Source organism: Palaemon carinicauda, chromosome 32 (assembly GCF_036898095.1).
Source record: "Palaemon carinicauda isolate YSFRI2023 chromosome 32, ASM3689809v2, whole genome shotgun sequence".
NCBI lineage: Eukaryota > Metazoa > Arthropoda > Malacostraca > Decapoda > Palaemonidae > Palaemon > Palaemon carinicauda.
In genome coordinates this window covers 10,952,512-10,967,511 of record NC_090756.1, presented here as the reverse complement: position 1 = coordinate 10,967,511, position 15,000 = coordinate 10,952,512, and the positions used below count along the sequence as shown (strand labels likewise).

The following is a 15,000-nucleotide window of genomic DNA, read 5'->3' as shown; positions in this document are numbered from 1 at the left end:
CTCCACTTCTCTTTTATTTCTCATTAGCATCTATGTTTTTTATTCTAAATTTGTACAATATCCCTTTTCAGTCACTGTATTAACATTTCATTCCATATTAATATTTATTTATTCTATTTCGTATTTGCAAAGTTATATGTCCAAAGAAATGTTTATTCTTAGTCAGTAATACATTTTACGATTGAAAAATTCCAACGGAAAAGTTTCTTTTATCAGAAACAGAATGTTTTGTGAACAACATATTCCTCTGTGAATCTTAGATTATTCTTTGTTAATATTTTCTATTCTAGTTAAAAATTCTTTCCACTATTATTTTAACTTTCTTCTCCAAAGCGAAGGTATCTTCGGTCATTAAATCTCTATAGAATATCAATAAATAATTTTATCATTAATGCACATGTAATCTTTGCAAGATACTACCATTTACTATCAATGAGACTTTTGTAAATTCAAACTGCATCCTTGATTACACATTATCATGCGTCACTCGCATTTTTCATCATAGATGCAACTTTCTTTTCTTTGAATTCCTAATCAGCGAAATTTTATTTAATCCAATTCCAATAACTTTTTTTTTTTTTAATCTAATACCTTCTTTGAATTCCAGTATTGTTTCTTCAAAAGCCAACTTCTTCAACAACATAACTGTGCGGTTTAGATTGCCAGCATTTGTTTGATTAAAGCTCGACTGTTCTTTTAAATCCCATTTCACTATTAATTCAACTTTCTCTACTTTTAAATTCGCTCAGCATCGCCTGATAGTAGAAAATCATGAATTCAACTATCCTTTTCTAAATTCCCTTAGTATCACCGGGTGTTTGAAAACCACGAATGCAAATATCCCCTTTCTAAAATCCCTTATTATCACCTGATAGTTGAAAACCATGAATTCAACTTCCCCTTTATTTAAATTCCCTTAGTATCATCTGGTATTCAAAGACAGTGAAGTCAAGTTTCCATTTCTCTATAAATTCCCTCAGTATAGTTCATCTTTCCCTATCTTTAAATCCCATAGTATCACCTGGTGTTCGAAGAGCTTGAAATCCAACTTTCGTTTTCTTGAAATTCCCGCAGTATTACTTGACGGTCTTAGACCATGAAATTCCCTCAGTATCATCTGACGGTCTAAGACCTTGAACTCAACTTTCCCTTTCTTGAAATTCCTTGAACTCAACTTTCCCTTTCGTGAAATTCCTTGAACTCAACTTTCCCTTTCGTGAAATTCCTTGAACTCAACTTTCCCTTTCTTGAAATTCCTAAAGCTCAACTTTCCCTTTCTTGAAATTATTTTATTGTCACCTGACGGTCTAAGACCTTGAACTCAACTTTCCCTTTCTTGAAATTCCTTGAACTCAACTTTCCCTTTACTAAAATTCCTTGAACTCAACTTTCCCTTTCTTGAAATTCCTTGAACTCAACTTTCCCTTTCTTGAAATTCCCTTAAACTCAACTTTCCCTTTCTTTAAATTCCTCCAGTATCACCTGGTGGTGGAAGTAAGAGCCGGGGATGCGACCAGCGAAGCCAAGATTGACATTAGAGTCCTGGATGACAACGACCACGCCCCCCTCTTCCCAAGGGCGCTTCACGAAACGCAGATCACAGAAGAGGACGATAGACATCTGCCAAAGACTATACTCACGGTAGGTGGAGCTCTCTTTTTTCTTCTGTGTTCCCTCAGAAAATTTGTACCTCAATATATATATATATATATATATATATATATATTGAGATGTGAATATACCCAATAGTGCACATGTTAATTTTGGTGAAAGGCTCAGTTTTTTCTTCAAAGTTTAAGTCCTTATTAGTATAAGCTTAGCTTCAAATATAGTAGTTAGTTTTTCTTTACTGATAAAGAAATCAAAATTTAGCAAGCCCCATCATAGCACATGTGCTAAGTATGAAAATAGCCTTCTGTGGTTAATAACCAAATCATGGTACTGTATACTATTATTATTATTATTATTATTATTATTATTATTATTATTATTATTATTATTATTAAAAGCTAAGCTACAACCCTATTAGAAAAAGCAAGATGATATAAGCCCAAGAGCTCCAACAGGGAAAAATACCCCAATGAGGAAAGGAAATAGGGAAATAGATAAACGATCTGAGAAATAATGAATAATTAAAGGATATGTTTTAAAAACAGTAACGGCAAAAGAGATATTTTATAAATAGACTACAAAAAGACTTATGTCAGCCTGTTCAACCTAAAACATTTTCTGCAAGTTTGAGCTTTTGAAGTTTTACCGATTCAACTACCCGATTAGGAAGATCATTCCACAGCTTGATTAAAGCTGGAATAAAACTTCTAGAATACTTTGTAGTATTGAGCCTCATGATGGAGAAGGCCTGACTATTAGAATTAACTGCATAATTAGTATTACGACCAGGATGGAACTGTCTGGGAAGATCTGAATGTATAGGATGGTCAAAATTATAAAAAAATCTTTTAGAACATGCATAACGAACTAATTGAACATATGTTCATGAATATATGCTTTTTAAATCTAGAAATAACACCTTTCTGAGGTAAATAACAGATGCATGTACATAACATCTAAGTTTAATTAGCAATATAATGTTTTGGAATCCAAAAATAATTTCTACACTATTCATGCATAACCCCAAATTTTGTCACAAAGCCTCTACTCCCCCCACCCCTTCCTTCTTTAATGTACACTTGTACACGATCACGTGAAAGATGTACATCAAATTAAATTGTATTGTATTTAGGAGTATGAATACAATGTTTTTAAATCCAGAAATAATTCCTAAACGTTATTCACACATATTCCCAAATTTTGACACGAAACCTCTACCCCCCCCCCTTCTTCTTGATTGCACACGATCACGTAAAAGATCAACATAACATTATATACTAAATAGGATTATGAATATAATGTTTTTAAATCCAGAAATAATTTCTAAACATTATTCACACATAATCCCAAATTTTGGTACAAAGCCACTCCCCTCCCTCCTTTCCTAAATGCACATGATCACGTGAAAGATGTACATCTCATTAAATTATACCGTATTTAGGAATAAGAATACAATGTTTTTAAATCCAGAAATAATTCATAAACATTATTCACACATAATCCCAAATTTGGCACAACCCCCCCCCCCCCCCTTCTTGATTGCACGCGATCACGAGAAAATACAGCCTTCGTTATGTGGCACCGTCGTTTTATTTCAGACTCCTAATCGAGTTTTCGTGCGTGTAAATAACCTCTGATACCTTTCGGGGTCCCGGCACTCCAGCACTTCCCTCTTTGTCTAGGCAGCCGTTCATGGCAACGGGCCTTTAAGCAAATTGGCCCTCTGAGAAAAGAGGAGGGGTTTGGATGAGCTGGGGGAGTGGAGGGGAGGGGAATAGGGGGGATTTTGGGTGGAGTAGGACAAGGGTTTATTTTCAGAAATACCCCGTGGGGAATTATCCTCTCAGTCAAAGACCCATTCAGGGTATTTCAGCTCGCAGTTCCGGGAGGTTAACAGCCTTCAGGGACGAACTAGCTGAAGAAGTTCCGAGAGAGAGAGAGAGAGAGTGAGAGAGAGAGAGAGAGAGAGAGAGAGAGATCCAGTCACTATCTCTCATTACGAAGCATCTTAATGTGCGTTGGATGAGAAGTCAGATTTGTATGAGAGAGAGAGAGAGAGAGAGAGAGAGAGAGAGAGAGAGATAGTCATTATCTCCCATTACGAAGAATCTTAAGTGTTTTCGGAGAGAAATCAGGTTTATATATATATATATATATATATGAGAGAGAGAGAGAGAGAGAGAGAGAGAGAGAGAGAGAGGAAAAAAAATCTTCTTTTGCATATTTTCGCAGCGAATCCGTTAAGGCAATTGAACGCAGAATCTGCCACAACATCAAACGCTTCAAGAATCTCACGATAGACTGTCAGAGCAGCATCGCCTTTCACCCACAAGTGGATTATCTCGCTTGGTGTATGTTCATGACGTATAATAGCATCGCTGAAAGCTGTTTGAAGTAGTGATTTGAAGGATGGGAGACTTGGTGCTGAACGAGGCCGTGATAATGTAAAAGATGGTGTGTCCTACACGGTCTTGCTTGTGAGGGGGTGGAGTGGTATCGAGTTAAAAGACGATTTGGATAGTGTTGAGGTATAGACTTTTTCCTAGGGTGTGGATGCTATTAAAATTGTATTCATTCAAACGTTAGCATATATATATATATATATATATATTTATATATATATTGATTTAAAATCTCAATTACAGACGCCTGGTGAAGTCTAACCGAGGCCCTTTGCGTCAATAGGCGTAGGAGGAGATGATATATATATATATATATATGTATATATATATATATATATATATGTGTGTGTGTAAATATGTATGTATGTATATTTAATATACATATAAGATATATATATATATATATATATATATACATATATATACATATATGTAAACAAACACTAGTGTACGCAATGGCTACATATTTAGATAGATATGCGCAAACACGCAATCGCAGCCCCTCTCCCCAGGGACTACGTCCTTTCCCTCTACCCACGGGACGGGGAGAGCTGAGTATGACTGGAAACTTGGAGCCTTACTAAAGCCTTAGAACATAATTTAGTTACAACTTGAAGAGCTATGGAATGAATAATGATGGAAATAACACCAAGGGAGAGAAAAGAGCAACATGGATTTTTTAGCAACATGTAAGAAAAAGAAATAGACATGGCCAGGACATACATTAAGATTGACAGATAACAGATGGACATTAATACTAACAGAATTGGTCTCTAGATATTGTAAAAGAAGCAGGGGAAGGAAGAGAAGACGATGGATTGACGAACTAAGTAAGTTTGCGTGCGTGGACTGGCACAGAAAGACCATAAAGAGACGCAATTGTAGGGTCATGTCTGAGGCCTTTTGTTCTACAGTGGATTAATAACGGTTTATGCATGTTGCATGAGATTTTTCATAACTATGACCATACTTTACATTCAGATCTTCCCGGACAGTTCCATCTTGTTCGTAATACTAGATGTGCAGTTAATTCTGGTAGTCAAGCCTTCTCCATCATGAGGCTCAATACTACACAGTATTCTAGAAGTTTTATTCCAGCTGTGACCAAGTTTTGGATTGTTCTTCCTAATCGGGTAGTAAATCGGTAGAACTTCAAAAGTTCAAACTTGCAGCAAATGTTTTTATGTTGAACAGGCTGACATAAGACTTTTTATAGTTTATGAATGAAAGATATGTTTTAATTTTGTTACTGTTCTTAAAATATTCTATTTTAATTGTTCATTACTTCTCATATAGTATATCTATTTCCTTATATCCTTTCCTCACTGGGCTTTTCCCTGTTGGAGCCCTTGGGCTTAGGACATCCTGTTTTTCCAACTAGGGTTGTAGCTTAGCTAATAATAATAATAATAATAATAATAATAATAATAATAATAATAATAATAATAATGGTGATGATATTATATATATATATATATATATATATATATATATCTCCTTTCCAGGTTTTCTTCCATATAGCTTTCCAACCTTTGTTTAAAAGTCACTCTTGAATGGTAGAGGCAAAGGACTGGAAAATGTCCTAGAGACTCAACATATATACATATGATCGGCGCCCAACACCTTCCCTCTCCATCACTTTAGGACCAAGGAGGGCCAGGCAATGGCTGCTGATGACTCAGCAGATAGACCTAATGGCTCCACGAAACCCCTCATCCCTAGCTCGCAAGGATAGTGAGGTTACAGACACTACTAGAAACTATCGAGCTTGAGCGGGTCTTGAACTCCCGGCCAATATATTACCAGGCAGGGACGTTTCCAATAGACTACCACAACAACCAGAGAATGTCCCCCCCCCCCCCCCCCCCTCCGACCTTAACGTCGTGTTATATGGTATAAATCCTTAAATCTTATATAACTATCCTCATTGGCCGACCTAATTTTTTTTTTCTTTTTTTTTTAGGAATATTCCGAAAATGCCTTGACCTCTCCCAACGCAGAGTTTACGAATTCCCCGTCGGCTATAAACATTAACCACAGTCGTTAACTTGATAGCAATCATTAATCACTCAAAGAACTTTTAACGTTAAATTGATTTTTTTTTTCCTATTTTGTTTTTGTTTTTTTTTACCTCTCCATCGTGTAATGGCCTTTCAAAAAAAAAAGGGTCCGATAAGAGTTGTTGATTTTAGATGCATGGAATATTTTTTTTTCCTTTTCTCTCACCCGACTTCCAATTTGTATCAACTGATAGACGCCTCTCGTGAAATATGAGCCAGTTTGCATACCTGCATCATTCATGGCTGGGTCTCGAGGTATTTTCATGAGAATATTGACATGAGTCTTTTATATATATATATATATATATATATATATATGTATATATATATGTATATATATGTATATATATATATATATATATATAATTTATATATATATATACACACAAATATAAATATATATATATATATATATATAAATATATATATATATATATATATATATATGTATATATATATATATATACCTATATATATATATATATATATGTATGTATATATATACATATATATATATATATATATATATGTATATATATATGTGTGTGTATATATATACAGTGAGAGAGGGGGAGTGAGAGAGAGAGAGATAGAGAGAGAGGCGTTCTCTAAATCAAATTCAAACTCAATTAACCTTAACAATGCAGAAAAAAAATCCACCTCCCAACTATCATTATATTTCCAGAGTTCATAACTCCAATCTTCCTCTTCACTATTATTGTTTAAAGCAATTATACAGATTTTTTTTGCTTCAATAAATTCCAGCCAAAAAAAAAAAAAAACTAGATTTTGTTTATGGAAGATTTTTATAAATTGGTTCTTTTTCAATTGTTCATATAAATTCTCATCCTGTGTTCCCAATTTATCTTGTGTACACAGAGTTTACGTGGGGAGAGTTTTGCACACACACACACACACACACACACACACACACTGCAGACAAATTCAAGCAATTGAGAATAGCATCATGGAAATAATTTATATATCTTTTTTTATTAAGTTTTTTTATTCTCTATCTAGAATAATATATCCATCGTTGCCATCATCAACAAATAAATTTATTTCATATTGTAGGTTGCCGAAGTTTACCATTAAACGTTTTGTCTCAAATAACTCATTTTAATAGGTTTTTCATTAGTTCATGATAAACTTAGATTCATACAGAAATTTCTAGTTGTATTATTATTATTATTATTATTATTATTATTATTATTATTATTATTATTATTATTATTATTATTATTATTATCATTATTATTAATATTATTATTACCTACGGCGAGGTCATAAAATCGAGTATATATTTTTTTTTATTTATTTATTTATCTGTCTGTCAATTGGACAGGATTACGTCAAAACTATTCGATCGATTTTGACAATTTTTTAGCACAGATGGATATTATTATTATTATTATTATTATTAGTAGTAGTAGTAGTATTATTATTATTATTATTATTATTATTATTATTATTATTATTTATTATTATTATTATTATTATTATTACAAGCTAAGCTACAACCCTAGTTGTAAAAGTATAGGATGCTACAAGCCAAGGGGGCTCCAACATGAAAAATAACCCAGTGAGGAAATGTAATAAGAAAATAAACAATATATGAAAAGTAATAGTAAAAATTGTTATATATCTCAAGACTTTATATAAGAGCAATTCATTTCACCAAAGACTGGCATTTATTAATCTTGTCTGACATATTTCCTCCACACAGACATCAGTGATAAAAACCTCGTATTTCTTTTCCAAGATGATATCGTTTCGCGAATCTTACTTTTATTCATAATCCTGACTTTCAAGTGATTTCATATTTTCATATTTCTCTTTCCTAAGGATGTAAATATTTCCTGGAAGTTTTCTGATTAGTGCGCAAGTAATTTGAAAAATCCTTAGATGGATATTATTTTTCTTGTGGGTGACTATTCATTATATGTCCTAGATTAAAATTTGCTGGCAGTGATAATTAATACACTTTTTTTTTCAATGGTGTTTTTTATTGAAATATTTTTTATATTTGCTCAAAAAAGATGTTTTCAGAATAAAGCAGTATGTACAAGCCAATGAATATTTATCGTTTTGAAATTCATTTGTTTTCAAGAATGATGTGTACATGGAACACACTTACACACACACACACACACACACACACAACAATATATATATTATATATATATATACTGTGACAACGTAACTTTTAGGTTCTAGCAAAGAGGCAAGGTGAATGCAAGTGAGGTTTATTCAACAGAAAACGAGGTTATATACAAGCAGTTAAGAGCATCAACGTCACAAAAGTTAAAAAAATAATATGAAACATACGATAACAGAAGCATTACTGTGTAACAGCGTATATATATATATATATATTATATATATACATATTATAGAATGAGAGAGAGAAAAAAAATTGCATTGTTTATGTGTTATTTATATCGCAAAATATTAAAATTAAATATTGGAAAATTAAAGTTTTTAAACATTTTCCCTTTACAAAGGTAATATATGCACTGTTATAAGACAAGCTTATTCTGTTTAACAACAGCGCCAAACGATAATTTGTTATTAATAATTCATAACGCATATTGCGAAAATTAGCTAATTTTTAACCGTTTTTTTTTTTTTTGGTATTAACATTACACCTAAGCGACCCCTATTATTGCAGTTTTATTACTAGCTAATCTACAACCCATATTGGAAAAGCAGGATGCTATAAGCCAAGGGGTCTTACAGGGAAAATAGCACAGTGAGGAAAGGAAGCAAAGAAATATATAAACTACAAGAGAAGTAATGATCAATTGAAATAAATATTTTAACTATGGTAACAACACTGTAAGTAAATCTTTTCATATATAACCTATAAAAAAATAAGAGGCAGAGAAATAATATAAAATAGTGTGCCCGACTGTACCCTCAAGTAAGAGAACTCTAACCCAAGACAGTGGAAGGCCATTTTACAGAGGCTATGGCACTACCCAAGACTAGAGAACAAGAGTTTGATTTTGGAGTCTCCTTCTCCAAGAAGAGCTGCATACCTTAGCTAAAGCATCTCTTCTACCCTTACCAAAAGGAAAGTAGTCACTGAGAGATGGGTAATTACAACGTGATTTTTTTTCTCTCTTTTTTTCTTTTTTTTAAGAATTCCATTTCATGAGCTGGAAATCCAAAAATTTTGTAATTTTACTGTAGCGTAATATTTCAATTTTTTGGGATGGACTCCTTGTGCCCCTGAGAAGAACTGCCATGTTCCAATTCCAGTACACATATTCCAATTCCTGTTATTCATAACGCATTATATGTCAAGTATATTTCTCAAGACGTATGTCTAGAATATTTGCTCTTTGAGTATTAGCTGTTTCCTCGTTTTTCTTATCTTTTCCCCATGGGTTGTTGTGGCCTTATTGGTAACGTCTCTGCTTGGTGATCGGCAGACTAGGGTTCAAGTACCGCTCAAACTCGTTAGTTCCTTTGGTCGCTGCAACCTCACCATCCTTGTAAACTAAGGATGGGGACTTACGGGGAGCCTATAGGTCCTACCTACAGAATTATCAGAAACCATTGCCTGGCCCTCCCTGGTCCTAGCTTTGGTGGAGAGGTGGCTTGTGTGCTGATCATATGATATATGGTCAGTCTCTAGGGCATGGTCCTGCTTGCTAGGCCAATGCCACTGTCCCTTGCCTCTGCCATTCATGAGCCGCCTTAAAACAAAAAAACAAATTTTAAAGATCTGTACCGAATTTTAGGTACTTCCAATTTTAAGGACATTTGTTTTCTGAAGACTAGAATCCCTTGCGTGTTGCAAGAAAGCTTTTGGCAGAAATGTGAACTTTTAGTCGTGAACCTATTCTACATTGGTTTCCATTTTTTATTCTTTTATTTTTGAAAACTGGATAGTTTACAGGCTTCAATTCCTTTAACACAGGGCTTTTGGATTTTTTTGGGTACTAAATCATAACTGGATAAATCATATGTATAAATTGGTAAGAATATATAGAGATTTTAGAACAAAATAAAAAAATGAAAAGGACACTTTTCCGTATGAATAGCTTTTTTTTTGTCTTCAGATCTAAATGTTATATTGAATTGAGTAAATATTGAACATCTTGGTCGATTGCTTCAAGGCTTAACAATGATTTTGAAATAAAGTAAATTTGAAAAGGAAGATAATCAATTATCTTATAATGCAAAAGTTTATATTAAGATGATCCATAATAGGTTACGGGAAACCAAAATTATTATCTTATGAATAAAAGATTAATATACTTATTTATGTCCAATATCACTAAATTAAGTTATACTTTATAACTCTGATCTTCGCTTCCATGTAAGCAACTATTGAACAACTGCTTCACCTTTTAACAACAAACTAATTTTTTACCCTATATATCGACTTTCTATAGAACTTCTAGTAACTTCTTTCTCTTCTTCTACGTTGAACTTCTCTCTGACTTATTACATCAACAAGCGAACAGTTCAGTGAAATCTACAGAAGACGATTAATCGAAAAACAGAAGTTTGTTTGTCTAACTTTGCCTTTCAAACATATAACTGATAGAGAACTTCTTTAACTCAACTCCACACTAAAGTTCCTTTGAAGTTCCTTCTCCCTTCACTTCATTCATAGAACTTCAGTCTCCCATTCCTTGCAGAGACTCAGCATCCATCCTAACATCTCTCTTAATTAACTGAAGTTTCTTATTTCTTCCCTTCTGTCTCCCATTCATTGCAGAGGCCAGCATCCATCTATCTCTCTTAATTAAATGAAGTTCCTTCTCTCTTTTTTACATATATGGAACTTCTGTCTTCCATTCTTTGCAGAGACTCAGCATCTATCTAACATCTCTCTTAATTAACTGAAGTCCCTTTTTTCTTCCCTTCTGTCTCCCACTCATTGCAGAGACTCAGCATCCATCTAACAATTCTCTTAATCAACTGAAGTTCCTTCACTTTTCCCTTCTGTCTCCCACTCATTGCAGAGACTCTAGCATCCATCTAACAATTCTCTTAATCAACTGAAGTTCCTTCACTTTTCCCTTCTGTCTCCCACTCATTGCAGAGACTCAGCATCCATCTAACATCTCTCTTAATTAACTGAAGTTTCTTATTTCTTCCCTTCTGTCTCCCATTCATTGCAGAGGCCCAGCATCCATCTATCTCTCTTAATTAAATGAAGTTCCTTCTCTCTTTTTTACATATATGGAACTTCTGTCTTCCATTCCTTGCAGAGACTCAGCATCTATCTAACATCTCTCTTAATTAACTGAAGTCCCTTTTTTCTTCCCTTCTGTCTCCCACTCATTGCAGAGACTCAGGCATCCATCTAACAATTCTCTTAATCAACTGAAGTTCCTTCACTTTTCCCTTCTGTCTCCCACTCATTGCAGAGACTCAGCATCCATCTAACAATTCTCTTAATCAACTGAAGTTCCTTCACTTTTCCCTTCTGTCTCCCACTCATTGCAGAGACTCAGCATCCATCTAACAATTCTCTTAATCAACTGAAGTTCCTTCACTTTTCCCTTCTATCTCACACTCATTGCAGATTCTCAGCATCCATCTAACAATTCTCTTAATTAACCGAAGTTCCTTCACTCTTCACTTCTCTCTCCCACACATAGCAGATTCTCAACATCCATATAAAAATTCTCTTAATTAACCTCTCCAGCAGGTGACAGCGACTGACTTGGACGGCGGGCAATATGGCCACCTACAATACAGTCTCACAGGTGACGGAGTATACAGCAACGGAAGCAGATCCAGCTTTGCCATCGACGAAGACACTGTGCAATTCATCTCCTGAGGGTATGTTGCCGGATGCTGTGATGTGCACAGATTTGTTCAATGTTGTCGTTTTCTTAGTTAGAAGGGGAACTCTTAGAAATGAGCATAGTCCTTAGTTAACTATTTATATGGTTTTCATCTATGAAAACTTATTTACACTTCAAAATAGCACCTTGCCACATCATATTATTTGAATGTTATTATCATCTTTCGTAGTATTTTGTTAATTAGAAGGGAAACTCCAAGGAATTATCATAGTCCTCAGTTAATTATTTATATGGTCTTCATCTATGAAAAGTTATTTACACTTCAAAATAGCGATATGCCACGTCATTAGTGTTATTATCGTCTTTCGTATTATTTTATTAGTTTATATAATGTGTTTCTCCAACTACATGGCACATTGTTTATGTTAGTATGTTAATAGAATACTAGTTTGTATATACGCAAATATTTCCTAATCAAGACTCACAGATACTCATTCTTTAGTCTGCCCAAAGATATAAATAAACCGTTTTCTATGAAAGAAGTAAAATTAGTCTACAAATTACGTCATTACTCTATGACGTCACTAATAAAGATGGAGACAATTAACCCTGACTTCCAAGAGATTTGTAAACAAAGAAGACAGACTGAGCAATGGTATGTTTTACATATATTTGCCATTGATGTATTCTGAAGTTCACTTAATAATGATCAATAAAGATCGATTGTAAATGCATGCTTACAATACTTGACAATCTGGCATGGATTCTGAATATTTAACCAAGCCTTGTAGTGCTAGTTTGTGTTCCTATTTCAATTGGCGTTAAGATATTCAAGAAGCATCGTTGCCCTGTAATTCCAGAAGTCAGAGTGCTCACATGCCTGTGAGTGCCAAGGGTATGCAAAATCTCCAAATGTATGTATTGTATTTAGCCCAAATTGTTTATTGGCAAATATGATCCAGCCTAGGCTAGGTAGGAATAATGGTTGGCTATATGTGATTTCAAATTGTGTTCGAATAGGAATGACTATTTTTATTTACAAAATCGTTAATGCAAGCAAATTATCCCTTAAATACTCCGCTGTGATGTTACAAATCATTTACTTTAATCATTAAATTGTGCTAGAACCCTACATCAGTGTGCTATTGTAAAAGGCTTGATTGGTTAAAGGAGAGAAGGAGATTTACGTCTGTTTAGATAGGGGTTACTTTAGGTTAGTAGCCTACCTATCCCCGTAATTTCCCTGTAACTTTAATAAACAGTCAACATTGTCATCTTATAAAACATGATTACTGATTGTTTGTTACGTCTTTAAGAGAAAATTAGGTCAATCATTTTTGTTAAATATATGATGCTTTAATTTCTAGCCAAGTATATCATCCATATATTTGTCCTACTTGCTGTACTGTATTGCTTTTTAACCATTTCTGACCAAGAATATTGAGGCAAATCATCCATTCATAAGTTTTTTAACCCATATCCCTCAATATATAAACAATTATGGGGGATAGCAGTGAGAAAACCGGGGTTTTGGGTGGAGCATCACCAAGTGCCAATGATTTTCAGCAATAGGAATGGTCAAAAATTAATAACCACAAGGTAACCAGTTGGAAAAATATATGGTACATGTAATTGGTGTGAAATTAAAGTATCATAATCACCTATAATTCATATCATGCCCCCAGCTGTTTCACGTTCTGCCATAGGTGGCATCGCACGCAAATAAACATTGTCTCATTCCTGCTCTGTTCTGGCAAGCCGTAGGCCTACATGGATTTTCTGCGCACACGATATCGTAGTTACCTACAATATAAATCACATTCCTCACATGAATTTTGCTCGGTCATGGCTCGCTTCGCTCGCAAATTAACATTACCACATTGCTCCTCTGTTCGGGGAGCGGTACATGGATGTACGAGTGCTGCACGTTCCACCTTCGTCGGTCACTAATAAAGTATCATAGTTACCTACAATATATATCGCGTTCCTCAAATGGTTTTTACTCAGCCGTGACTTGCTTTTCTTGCAAATAGACATTATCTCATTGCTCCTCTGTTCCGGCAAGCGGTACATGGATGAGCTGTACCTGTCTATCATATGGGTCATTATTTTGGGGATATTTATTACTTAACAGAGAGCATTTTCAACATAATCAAATATCAAAATAGAGGAATTTACCCTAAATTTCAAAATAGATTGAACTCCTTTTTGAGAGATGTCTCCATCTGTCTATTTTATCCTGTAGATTGTTAATAGTATCAAGGGTCTAAAAGAGTAGTCTAGAGTACTAGGCTTAGTGTAGATGTTTTAATGAATTTGCTAGAAAACTTGACAGTTCAAAATTATAACAGTAGCTTATTCAGGCGATAAAATTGAAATATATTAAGAAACAGCAGCTCCAGACTTGTAAATTTAAAGCAACTAGGAATACTGGCTACCTTAATCTAGTATTATATAAGAAATTTGTCCTGTGATCCCTTGTAAAATACATTCACAAGGGGACTAATTACCAAATTATTTTTTGAGTGACATTTGTCCTTCCATCAGCAAGAGACGATTATTTTGAGACAAGAGATGGAAACCTAATTTGATTAGTTATATATCTATGACAAGTTTATTCATATATGTGTATTAGATACTAGGTAAAATGGTAATGAATGGGCAGTAATCACTTTTAAGTGATATTGGGGCCTACAATACTCAAATGAGCAGGCATAAGGAAACTTAAGCCTAACCTAAATGGTAGGACACCCTATGTACAACTCTTTCTTCAGAATAACACATTCATTTTACAGGTCCGGTAATTCCTAAAGCTTACATTAGACTAGAGTGCAGGTAACATTAGTTCTAGTTGATAATAGGCTGTTACTAGTTAGATCCTGCTGCCTTGGAAGCCATTTTTATATGAGAATTACTGATAGTTTTGGTCTTCAGTGTGGCACATCCCAATGCCAGGTTAGGCCAACAGCACTGTTAGGTTAGGCCAACACCACTTTTAGGTTAGGCCAACACCACTTTTAGGTTAGGCTAGATATCTTAGGCATTATTTGAGCTAATTCCTTCTATATTATCCTTGATTCGGTTCTGCTGACTGAACAACATTGTTTATATTAGAATTCATGCCATTGGAAAAGTAACACTATACAGTACTCT

The 15,000-nt window shown here is 34.2% G+C and overlaps 1 protein-coding gene across 4 annotated transcripts in view; it reads left to right on the top strand.

Moving 5' to 3' along the window:
• The window catches only part of LOC137625266 (putative neural-cadherin 2), a 552,558-nt gene that overhangs the window by 82,762 nt on the left and 454,796 nt on the right, over positions 1-15,000 (top strand). For 3 of the 4 annotated variants that reach the window (XM_068356061.1, XM_068356060.1, XM_068356063.1), the window contains exon 1: positions 12,436-12,502. The exons of the other annotated variant lie outside the window; for it this stretch is intronic. In XM_068356061.1, the coding sequence (XP_068212162.1) occupies positions 12,500-12,502 (3 nt within the window). In that variant the 5' untranslated portion in view covers positions 12,436-12,499. Of the gene's footprint in view, positions 1-12,435; positions 12,503-15,000 lie in introns of those variants that run through there. 4 annotated transcript variants of the gene reach the window in all.